This window comes from Cervus elaphus, chromosome X (assembly GCF_910594005.1).
Source record: "Cervus elaphus chromosome X, mCerEla1.1, whole genome shotgun sequence".
Classification (NCBI taxonomy): Eukaryota; Metazoa; Chordata; class Mammalia; order Artiodactyla; family Cervidae; genus Cervus; species Cervus elaphus.
The window spans coordinates 178,370,144-178,382,519 of NC_057848.1; the positions used below are offsets into that span (position 1 = coordinate 178,370,144).

General features: G+C 42.9%; 1 protein-coding gene across 8 annotated transcripts in view; it reads right to left on the reverse strand.

Annotated features, from left to right (window-relative positions):
* Window positions 1-9,462: 9,462 nt before the first annotated feature.
* ARSH (arylsulfatase family member H) overlaps window positions 9,463-12,376 on the reverse strand; it is a 50,214-nt gene continuing 47,300 nt past the window's right edge. For 7 of the 8 annotated variants that reach the window (XM_043895706.1, XM_043895710.1, XM_043895704.1 and 4 more), the window contains one exon: window positions 9,463-10,962. In XM_043895706.1, coding sequence (XP_043751641.1) covers window positions 10,595-10,962 — 368 coding nt within the window. In that variant the 3' untranslated portion in view covers window positions 9,463-10,594. The remainder of the gene's footprint in view (window positions 10,963-12,376) is intronic. The other variant, XM_043895711.1, reaches the window with a different exon arrangement.

Genomic DNA, 12,376 nt, shown 5'->3' on the forward strand with positions numbered 1-12,376 from the left:
AATCTCTTTATGTGTCTATGTATCTATCATCTATCTATGTGTCTATGTATATATCTAGCCATCTATTTATCTGTCTATGTATCTATCATCTATCTATCTATGTGTCTATGTATGTATCTAGCCATCTATTTATGTGTCTATCTATCTATGTAGCCATCTACCCATCTGTCTGTCTGTGTGTCTGTCATCCGTCTATTGAATCTCTGTGCTTGTCCATTCAATTGCTATAACTAAATGCCACAGAAAGAATGGCTTACAGACTACAGAAATTTATTTTTAGAATTCCGGAGGCTGGAAGTCCAAAATCCAGGATCGAGGGAGCTTCCAGTCTGACGAGGGCTCCCTTCCTGGTTCACAGCCAAGCCCTGCTTGCTGTGACCTCCAGTGGTGGGAGAGAGATGGAGCTCTCTGGGGTCCCTTCTTGCAGAAGAGACTAATCTGGGGCGTGAGGCCTCTGCGGCCGTAGACTAATCACCTCCTAAATGACCTGCTTCCTGATACCATTACCTTGAAGGTTAGGATTTCTGGCTGTGAATTCGCGGGAGGAGGTGGGAGGTACAATTACTGAGAACATAGCAGGACCTCACTTACCCATCTCCATATCATCTATCTATCTACCCATCATGTATCTATTTTCTATCTATCTGTGTCTCTGTCCTCTATGTCTCTCTCATCTATTTCTCTGCCTCTCTGTCCATTCAGCCACCTTTCCATCCTACTTATCAGTCCATTTATCTCTCCTGTCTATCAGTCATCTATCTACTCATCCTCTATCTATCTACCTATTATCTCTATTCCCATCTGTCTTTTTATCTATTCATTCACCCATTCTTCCATTCCACTCATCTATCCATTTAGGTATCCTATCTGTCATCCATATCTATCCATCTATCTGTCTCCTCTATCTATGTCTCTCTCATCTATTTCTCTCTCTACCCATTGATCCACCCTTCCATCCCTCATATCTATCCATTCATCTGTCCTATCCATCTATCGTATCCATCAATCATCTGTCTATCTACCTATCCACCTAGCTATCCATCAATCTATCTCATCCATCTTTTTATCTATTCATCCATCCTTCTTCCATTCCACCTATGTGGAATGTATTTATGTATCCTATCTATGTATCATCTATATCTATCTTTCTCTTATCTATGTATTTGTATGTTTTCTCCACTTTTCCAAGTGAGCACACAGACATAAACACGTGAAACTGAAGAGCGACCACATTTCCAAACACAAATGTGCTGTGTGGAATAACTCTGCAAAGAGTTCACATTCCTTTCCCCTCGGGAAGTGATCAGGGCACTTCAGCATGGGAGCCAGGGAAGCTGTCCTTCCGTTTGGATGCAATAAACAACTCCATGTAACTCTGCAAAAAGAAAAGTAAAAAACAGCCAATGAGACTAGATTTCATGGACAATGTCACAAGATCTGGGATATGCATTAACCGGAGGCAATGATGACCATAACATTTGTCTGGTATAAATAAATTTTGCCACAGATCTTTTTTTTTTGTTTGTTTTTTTAAATCTAACTGTAGTTTCATCATGAATTTTTAAAATGACTCTCTCCTGCCGTGGGTAAGGCTCAAGGACACCTTACGGTTTATGGTATATCCATCTGATCAGAGTTTTCCCAATGTTTTAACAATTTCTGCTAATATTTCAACTCTACAGTGGATGATTAGACAACTAAAGAGAATTTATTCTCTGAGTTGATCCCGCTTTTTTTTTTTTTTTAGAAAGGGTACTTGGGCTTGTACTGTTTGAAGTGGAAGAATTCTTTTTTCATGGGAGTGGAATTTCCACATGGCCTTTGAAAAACTGTTCTGATCCATGACATGAGAGATAATATCCACATCCACAAAAAAAAAAAAAAAAAAAGGGAAGTTGGGTGTATACCAAGCACTTGCAAACTCAGAAATGCATGGTGATCAGGAAGGTTTATTTGATTTCACCAAGAACCTGCCTGGACAGGCACATTCCTTTCTACACAGAATGCCCTGTGGATGTGTGAGGCATGGGTCCCCGTGTGCGTTCTCTGATGTAATATTTCACCCATCAATCAGATGAACACAAGATGTAACAGGAGTTTCACAGAGCCATTTCAGACGCAGCTTCCACTAAGATGACACTTTTATACATCCAGCCATCCTTTTCCTGCCAATATCAAATGGTTCGCTCTACATTTTAGAATTCTTTCCTTTACAAAAAAAAAAAAAACCAAACATACACGTTGCTTTCTTTTCTCTCTGAACCAAAAGCTTTGCTTTTAATGAAAGGAAGTCTTAAAAATTACTCTGTCTTCATTTTTCCTGCCCTGTTCCACCCAGTGACATTTTCAATTGAAGTAGATGTCTACGTGGCATTCTGCTGTCTCTCTCTCTCTCTCTCTCTCGGAAATTATATTTCTTTTGCTGCTTCTGAAGCATGAAAGATGTCTGCTGAGTTGGAAGAAAGTAGTGAGATTTTTTTAACAACTTTAAACATGCCCCTCCTCGTGGCTTAGATGGTAAAGAATCTGCCTGCAATGCAGGAGACCTGGGTTCGATTCCCTGGGTCAGGAAGATTCCCTGGAAGAGGGCATGGCAGCCCCACTCCAGTATTCTTGCCTGGAGAATCCCGAGGACAGAGGAGCCTGGCAGGCTACAGTCCACGGGGTTGCTAAGAATTAGGTGTGACTGAGTGACTAACACTTTACTTAACACAGTGAGACTCAAATCAAACCTGTAAACAGTCCATTCCTTGTGGCTCATTGTTAAGATTCATGAAGCAAACCTAGGGAATTTTTATTTTGCTAAAATACCAAGTCGTCTGTCAGGAATAACAGTTAATTGTTGCTTCCTCTTCAACCTTTAAAAACACAGAAACCATGCTTACTCCACTGGCTGCCAGGCAAATAGCTGGTATGGAAACTGCAGTGATTTCAATCAATTCAGTTCAGTTCAGTCACTCAGTCGTGTGTGACCCCATGGACTGCAGCACGCCAGGCCTCCCTGTCCACCACCATCTCCCGGAGCTTGCTCAAACTCATGTCCATCGAGTCCGTGATGCCAGTCAACCGTCTCATCCTCCGTCGTCCCCTTCTCCTCCCGCCTTCAATCTTTCCCAGCATCAGAGTCTTCGCATCAGGTGGCCAAAGTATTGGAGTTTCAGCTTCAGCATCAGTTCTCCCAGTGAAAATTCAAGGCTGATTTCCTTTAGGATTAAATGGTTGGATCTCCTTGCAGTCCAAGGGACTCTCAAGAGTCTTCTCCAACACCACAGTTCAAAAGCATCCATTAATCGGCACTCAGCTTTCATTATAGTCCAGCTCTCAGATCCATACATGACTACTGGAAAAACCACAGCTTTGACTAAATGGACTTTTGTTGGCAAAGTAATGTCTCTGCTTTTAAATACGCTGTCTAGGTTGGGCATAGCTTTCCTTCCAATGGTTTCAGTGGTGACTCCTACATAATAAGTCCGGATTCTACGCCCAGAACTTTTGAGAGTAACTTTATTTTGGAGAAACAGATTTTTGCAGATGGAATGAAGTAAAGGATTCTGAAATGAGGTCTTCTGGATGAAGGTGGTCCTAAACCCAGTGACAGGGTCCTTAATAAGACACAGGAGAGACACGGACACAGAGGAGAAGCCACGTGGAGAAGGAGTCAGAGACGGGAGGGAGGCGGCCACCAGCCCAGGGACGGACGCCTGGAGTCCCCGGAAGGTGGAAGAGGCGGGAAGGACACCATGACCTCAGACGTCCATTCTCTAGGACCAGGGGCGGGAGTGAGGAAAGATGAATGCCCGTTGATTTAAGCCCGCGGTTCCTGGTCCTTTGATGCAATGGCCACAGGAAACTCATCATAAGGGCTCTTTCTTGCAACTCCTTCCTTCTAAGACTTTAGCAACTCCTGTCCCTTGGTGCAGAAACCACTCCTGCAGAAGAGACGGGCTTTGGGGCTGTTTTGAAGTGGGGCTGTGTGGGTCTGGATTTCCTCTGCAACATGCTACTGGCTCTCAGGCAACTTAATCTTGCTGTCCTGACATAATCTGGGGAGAGTGAACGGGGAAGGGGCAAGATAGGTGGAGGGCGCTTAGAGGAACAAACGACTGTGTAAAAAATAAATAAGCTACCAGGATGTCAAGGATATACTGTCCAGCACAGGCACTGTAGCATACATTTCATAATAACTATAAACAGAATATAATCTATAAAAAGGTGGAATCACTATGCTGTTCTCCTGAAACTAACATAATATGGTAAATCAGCCGTGTTTCGATTTTTTTAAAAAGGTACAAACTTCCAGTTACTGGATAAATAAGTACTAAGGATGCGATGTACAACGTGATACATTTAATGAACACTGCTGAGCTTATATATGCAAGTTTAATAAATTCTAAGAGTTATCATCACAAGGAACACTATATTTTTTCCACCTTATTTTTTATCTGTGAGATGACTTTAAAGTTCACTAAAGTTATTGTGATAATCTTTTCATAAAATATGTAATGAAATGAAAACTATGGCAAACCTAGATGGGTATTAAAAAGCAGAGACATCACTTTGCTGACAAAGGTCCGTGAAGTCAAAGCTATGGTTTTTCCAACGGTCATGTGAGAGTTGGACCATAAAGAAGCTGAGCGCCGAAGAAATGATGCTTTTGAATTGGGGTGCTGGAGAAGACTCTTGAGAGTTCCCTGGAGAGCAAGGAGATCAAACCAGTCAGTCCTAAAGGAAATCAACCCTGAATACTCATTCAGCTGAAGCTGAAGCTCCAATCTTTTGGCCACCTGATGCAAAGAGCCAACTCATTGGAGAAGACCCTGATGCTGGGAAAGATGGAAGGCGGGAGGAGAAGGGGATGACAGAGGATGAGATGGTTGGATGGCATCACCGACTCAACGCACATGACTTTGAGCAAGCTCCGGGAGATGGTGAAGGACGGGGAAACTTGGCGTGCATGCTGCAGTCCATGGGGTTGCAGAGTTGGACGTGACTGAGTGACTGAAGGATGACAACAGGGATATATGTAAGTCATTACACTGCGTGCCTTAGACATATACAGTGCTTGATGCAAATTATACCTCAGTAAAACTGGAAAGAAAGAAGTGATAAGCAGTGAGGTCTATAGAAAGATCCCCGTCAACCGCTTTCGTGAACTCCCCTCAAGTCTTAAAATCAGTCGGAGACACAGCCAGGGCTGGCGTTCACAGTCCCCCGGAGTCCAGTTACCCATGTGTTACAGAACACAATGGCGGCCTTCGACTTCATATTCAGAAAAGAAATATGGTCCAGATTATACTAACCACCAGTCCAAGCCAGAAGTTTCATCCACCTCCCCCCAAGGAAACGCCCCGTGAAAGGACAACCCCCGGCTCTGGGAGCTATTTCTCTGCACCTTGCTGGCTGACCACAGGCTTCATCTGACCAAATTACTTTCCTACAGCAGCCCCATAAAACACGGAGGCGAGAATTAGCTCCTAACTCGGCCTTGATGTGTCTTCCATCACAACCCCTTATCAACAGACCGAAAGTCAGAAAAGACCCTTCATGAGAACACAGCTTCTGTGTCAAAGGTGGCCCAGAACAAAGAAGAAGCGGAAATATTGACGACCCTTTGTGAAACGACGACATCTTTCTCAGAGGTGGCCTGGAACAAGGAAGAAAGGAAAATATTGAAAATATTAGAGACCCTTCGTGAGAGTGAAATTTGCTGAAATCAAGTCCTCAGAAGACAGGGGCCAATCTGAACCATCACAGGACATATTTATATTTTATACTTTCATATTTTCTCTCAATCATTACTTTGGAATGGAGCAAATAGCAGTTGATGAAGAAAATGTCTGCTATCATACTTCTGTTTTCCTGTCATATTTCAAGTTTTAGGTCAGGTTACAGATAACAGAAGTCAATATACAGTCAGAAGAGTAAAAAAAAAAAATTCCTAAAACATGCAATGTATTACCATGATTCTCATTCCTTTTATTTGTCAGTAATAGAGATCGGTACACACTCAGGTCAAACCAGCGACTGAGCCATAATTCTGCCTTATTCATTGACAGAACACCTGATTCTGGGGCTGAGAACTCAGAAGTAACACATCCTATCCCACCAAAGTTATTACCGTTTGAGGGGCATCTACACGTTATTCTTTAATACACACAAAGCACATGGAAGTGAATTTCTTGATTCAAATTCTTCAAAATTGGAGGTGATACATTGAAAAGAGTGTCTGTGCCTTGAGAATTCCTCTTTTCAGAATGAAGTTTACATTTACTTGTCATGATCAGCTGTGTGACCCCACAAAGCCTGCTGTGGCTCTGGATTCCGTATCACAATCCATAAAGAGAAAGAAAAAAGAAAACTTGCGCTACTTTTAGGAAAAGGAAAGACATGTATAGGTTTAAAATCTTCCAGGGTTTTTAATCAGTCCTGTTCCCAGCAATATGTGTTTGCCCCCTAGTGGATACATTCATCTAGGATTATTATATATAGGATATACAGAGGATGAGGTAGTTGGATGGCGTCACTGACTCAGCGGACATGAGTCTGAGCAAACTCTGGGAGATGGTGAAGGACAGGGAAGCCTGGCGTGCTGCAGTCCATGGGGTCACAAAGAGTCAGACACAACTTAGCGACTGAACAATGAATGAAGATATATATAAGATTATTATATGTAATAAAAATATCTGTTGCCCAATAAGTCAGATTATTGGCTATTGGGGACGGGAAAAAAGACATTTTTTACAAGTATATAGATATTTTTAAGAGAAGTTTTTGGTTCACAGCAATATTGAGAGAAAGGTAGAGAGATTTCTCATATACTATTTGACTCATTTATGCATAGCTTCCCTAAGTGTCAACATTAAAAAAAATGTTTATAGGGACTTCCTTGGAGATCTAGTGGTTAAGACTATGTGCTTCCACTTCGGGTGGTACAGTTTCAATCCCTGGTCGAGGAATTAAGATCCAACATATTACCCAGTGTGGCCAAAATAAATGTCTGGCACTATATGTACATGGGGGTGTTTAAGCGGTAAAGAATCTACCTGCAAATGCAGGAGATTCAGGAGACTCGGGTTCAACCCCTGGATCAGGAATATCCCCTGGAGGAAGAAATGGCAACCCACTCCAGCATTCTTGCTTGGAAAACCCCATGGACAGAGGAGCCTGGCGGGCTATAGTCAGTAGGATCTCCAGAGCCAGAAACAACTTGAGCAACTGAGCATGCACGCACAAACTATTTAAGTGTAGCCAGAATGTCATCATTTACACCCTCACTTTGGTAAAACGGTTAGTTTGTTAACCGGATTAGAGTGCTTTCACAAATGGCAAAGGTTTCTATCAGTTTAACATGTGATATACCTCCCACTTAAAATTTTTAAAATTCGTATTGGAGTAGAGTTGGCTTCCCCGGTGGCTCAGGGGTAAAGAAATCACCTGTAATGCGGGAGACCTGGGTTTGATCCCTGAATTGGGAAGGTCCCCTGGAGAAGGGAAAGGCCACTACCCACTCCAGTACTCTGGCCTGGAGAATTCCGTGGACTGTATAGTCCATGGGGTCACAAAGAGTTGGACACGACTGAGCAACCTTCACTTAGACTTACTTGATTTACAACGTTATGATACCTTCAGTGAGAGTGAGTGTTAGTCGCTCAGTTGTGTCCAACTCTGGGACTGAAATCCACTGGGCTTCTCTGTCCATGGGATTCTCCAGGCAAGAATACTGGAGTGGGTTGCCAATCCCTTCACCAGGAGATTTTCCCCACTCAGGGACTGAACTCAGGTCTCCCACAATGCAAGCAGATGAACAAACAGGCTCTTCCTGGTGTACACTAAACTGAATATATACAGTTCTTTTTTAGATTCTTTTTCATACATATTATTACAAAGAATTGAGTAGAGTTCCCCGTGCTACAGAGTATGTCCTAAGTCACGTCAGTCGAGTCTGACTCATTGTGCCCCATGGACATTAGTGGCTAGTCTGTTCTGTCCATGGGATTCTCTAGGCAAGAATACTGGAGAGGAGTGTCTTTTCATTCTCCAAGAATTCTTCCTGACCAAGGAATTGACTTGGTCAATTCCTGACTTGGTCTTCCTGACTCATTGGAAAAGACCCAGATGCTGGGAAAGACTGAAGGTGGGAGGAGAAGGGGGCGATACAGGATGAGATGGTTGGATGGCATCGCTGACTCCATGGACATGAGTTTGAGTAAATCCCGGGAGTTGGTGATGGACAGGGAGGCCTGGCGTGCTGCAGTCCACGGGGTCGCAAAGAGTCGGACATGACTGAGTGACTGAACTGAACTGAACTGAACTGAAGGAAATGAACAAAGGTCTCCAGCGTTGCAAGCAGATTGATTAACAGTATGGGCCATTAGGGAAGCCCAAAAAGTGTTAGTTGCTAAGACGTGTCAGATTTTAACAAAGAACCCCCTAGTTTCTGCCATATTTCTCTCTGAAAGCCCTACTTTCTCTCAGATTTGACTCAAAACCCCCACCTAACGTGAGATTTCATCTTAGACCCTTTAGTTCTGGTGAGGTTTTTACCTCACGACCCTCTAGTGTTGGTATTTGCCTCAGATCCATCTACTTTTTTTGTCCATCAGTTTTTGCCTCGGGAGCCCCTAGTTTCTGTGAGATTTTGTGTCAGGACCGCAAGGATTCTGTCAGATTTTGCCTCAGGACCAAAAGGTTTGTTTATGAAACACATAACTCAGGATGCCCTAGTTACTGTCAGATTTAGGCTCAGGAACTCACGTTTGTGTCAGGTTTACCTCAGGAGGTACTACTTTTCATCATATTTTTGCTTCAGAAAGACTGTCTTTCTGTAAGATTTTACCTCAGAAGTGTCTTCTTTCTGTCAGATTTTACCTCAGGAGATCCTTCTTTCTGTCAGATTTTGCCTCCCAACCCTCTGGTTTCTCTCAGATTTTTGCCTCAGAACCCCCGAGTTTTGCCCAGATTTTGCCTCAGAAACCTCTACTTTCTTTCAGATTTTACCTTTTAATTTAAACTTTGTTTAAAAAGCATAATTAAGAAATGAATCGCCAGTCCAGGTTTGATGCATGATACAGGATGCCCGGGGCTGGTGCACTGGGATGACCCAGAGGGATGGAATGGGGAGGGAGTTGGGAGGGGGTTCAGGATGGGGAACACATGTACACCCATGGCGGATTCAAGTCAATGTATGGCAAAACCAATACAATGTTGTAAAGTAAAATAAATAAATAAATTAATTAATTAATTAAAAACGTAAAAAAAAAAAGAATTTAAGATGAAAGTACTTGGAGAAAATTCTCTGGAGCTGCTACACTGTTAAATAGAAAAGTAAACAGTGGAAAAGATCCTATTCAAAATTATGACTATGTAAGAACATACTCCGATTCCTTTTTTTAACATGGATGAGATTGAATTTCACATTACATTCAATTTATTGCAATGAATATGCTTAGTAACACCGGTAAAACAGTTTTTATCTATAAATATCTGTATTTATTATATGATACATCATTAAAGGAAATCAGCTGTGAATGTTCACTGGAAGGACTGATGCTGAAGCTGAAGCTCCAAAATACTCTGGCCACCTGATGGGAAGAGTCAAGTCACTGAGAAAGACCCTGATGCTGGGAAAGATTGAGGACAGGAGGAGGAGGAGGCTGTTGAAGATGAGATGGCTAGATAGCATCACGGACTCTTTGGACATGAGTTGGAGCAAATTCCGGGAGATGGTGAGTGACAGGGAAGCCTGGTGTGCTCGAGTCCATGGGTATGGCCAAGAGTCAGACATGACTCAGTGACTGAACAGCACAATGCCTTAAAGGCAAGGACTTACCTACTCTCCCAGCAGGATGAAGAAAAGCCAAGGGAAACAGACAAGACTTTACTATCTGATGCTATCATATTTGCAGTGTGTTTTGAAAAGAAATATAACTTAAATACTCTTTTGCCATAACGTTTATACAATCTCGTGCGGTTACTTAAATATGACAAAAATCACTTTCCTCATGTGGAAACAGAGCTGAGACTACTTGCTTCTTCTAAGTTTTGTGAAGTGTTTTAAAAACACATATCCACACTATCATAGCGTTACTGTAGCTGTGTGTCTTCTCTGCCTATTTTGAGAATTTTCATAGTCTCCACGATGCAAAACAAGAACAAGAAACTTGCCAAATTCGTGTAAGCTCGGATACAAAAGCAGTGTCTTTGGGTTTAGGATCTGGATGAAGACATTTCTAACAACACTGTGGAAGTTAAAACAGTGACATCGAAAGGGCTGCTTCTAATAATTTTTTGTGGAAGGAATCATCGAGAGTCTTGTGGCTCTGCAGAAGGTCCTCTTGATCTGTCTTCTTCCTTGAACAAGGACACAATCATACCAAAAAAAGTAAAATGACTGCTCCATAGTTTCACGGGTATACGGATCTGCTTTTGTTTCACCATGCTGCTGGATGTGACTTGAGGAAAGATCTAAAATCTGAGGATTTAAAAGGAACATGACAGAGGGCATCATGTCTGACCCCCAGAGGACTGAATGGGCCAGCTGAGAGCTCCGTGGTAACTGCGTGTTGCTGGTTGGTAAGAAGCAGCCCCTCTCTGCTCACCACGCGGCGGACACGATGTCGTCCGCCCTGTCGCAGCCGCAGAAGGGGAAGGTCCCACAGCAGGGCTGCAGCCACGGCTTCCAGAGGGTGTTGAACGTGGACAGCTGTTGAGGGACCGGCGTGAGCGTCCCACGGTGCCGTCTGACGGCCGCTTCCACCTTCTTCACCACGGAGTCAAACGAGGCTTCGTTGTCGGGGTTGAGAGGCCTCGACTCGGAAGGGTCTCTCGAGATGTCGAAGAGCAGAGGAGGGTCGTGGTAGGTGACATCGCCCGAACACGGACAGACTCCACTCCCGTAGCAGGCGCCCGCCCCCTCAGGGGAGAACCTGGGCGTCACGAAATGCACCTTCCACACGGTTGCACCTGGAAGACAGAGCCCCACTGAGACGCTGTCTTTGTTATTATTTTAGGATTTTTTTTTTCATTAAAGATCAATAGCTAGTGGCAAGCTGCTATATAGCATAGGGAGCTTAGCTCGGGGCTCTGTGATGACCTAAGGAAGGAGGAAGGCTTAAGAGGGAAGAGACATATGTAAACATGTAGCAGAAACTAACATAAAATTACAAAGCAATTACGCTCCAATAAAATTATATATATTTATAGCAAATGCTTTTGCTAATAACTGAAAATCTTCTGCACACAGAATTACATTAGCAGGGTTGTATTTCTTCGACTGCAAGAACGATGCACAATTTCACAGGCAACGTGAAGACTTTTTTTTTATATCACCCTGAGAGCCTTGGGAGACAATAGTTATGACCTGAATGGCTGATTTCATCATAGAAATGATCATTCAAACTAACTCAGTTCGACTTGGCATGGGCAAACGCAAAAGTTTCTAAGGCTAAATACCATTTGCAGATCTTAAATTGGCAAAAGTCATTTGGCAAGATCAATCCTTCCTTATTCTTTCTTCTTTCCTTCTCCCGTTCTTTCTCTCTCTTCCTTCCTTTCTTTTTTCCTCCGTCTCCTTCCCTCCTCTTTCTCTGCCTTCCCTTCCTCTTTTTCTTCTTTTCTATCATCTATCTATCCAACTCTCTATTCTATCATACATCTATATATCTACCTATTTATCTGTCACCTATCTCCTCTCCTTCCCTCCCTCTTCCCTACTCCCTCCCTTCTCTGCTTTCTTTCTCTCTCTCTCTCTCTCCTTCTGTCTTTCATGTCATTGCTTAGCAGTTCCATTTCCAGAGGTTGGTTTCAAACAGAAAACATACCCACAACCCAATCTCTGATCAACCAGACTTCTATGGAAGTCCTTCGCTAGGCTCTTGTGGAAAAGCTATGCTTTTCAGATTAAATTAGACTAAATCCCCTGGCTGAATCCTTCACCTCTTTTGCTATTGTCTCTACTTCTTGGGTGAAGCGTAAATGTGATGCCTGGAGGAACAGCAGCCATTTTGCAGCCATGGGATCAGAAACATGAGCATGGAAGCTGACATGACAGGAGTGGTTTAATGGGAACAGAAAAAACCACCACAGGTCCCTGATAATGGCCTTGAACACTGTATCAGCCCTCTGCTCCCAACTTCTAGAATCCTTATTAAGAAAAAATGAGTCAAATTCTATTTGTTTAACCTTCGCTGGTTAATTTTGGGAGGCTTTTATTCCTCAGGGGCCGAGGGTGTTTTCTCTTATTCCTTACCACTGAACTAACTCTAACTGATTCATAATCTACAAGGAAGAGATTCTTCTTTGTTTTTATTTTACATGGAAGAATCATCCACACTGATACAAAGAACAGATCACACCACGAAGGATGGATCTAGGTACG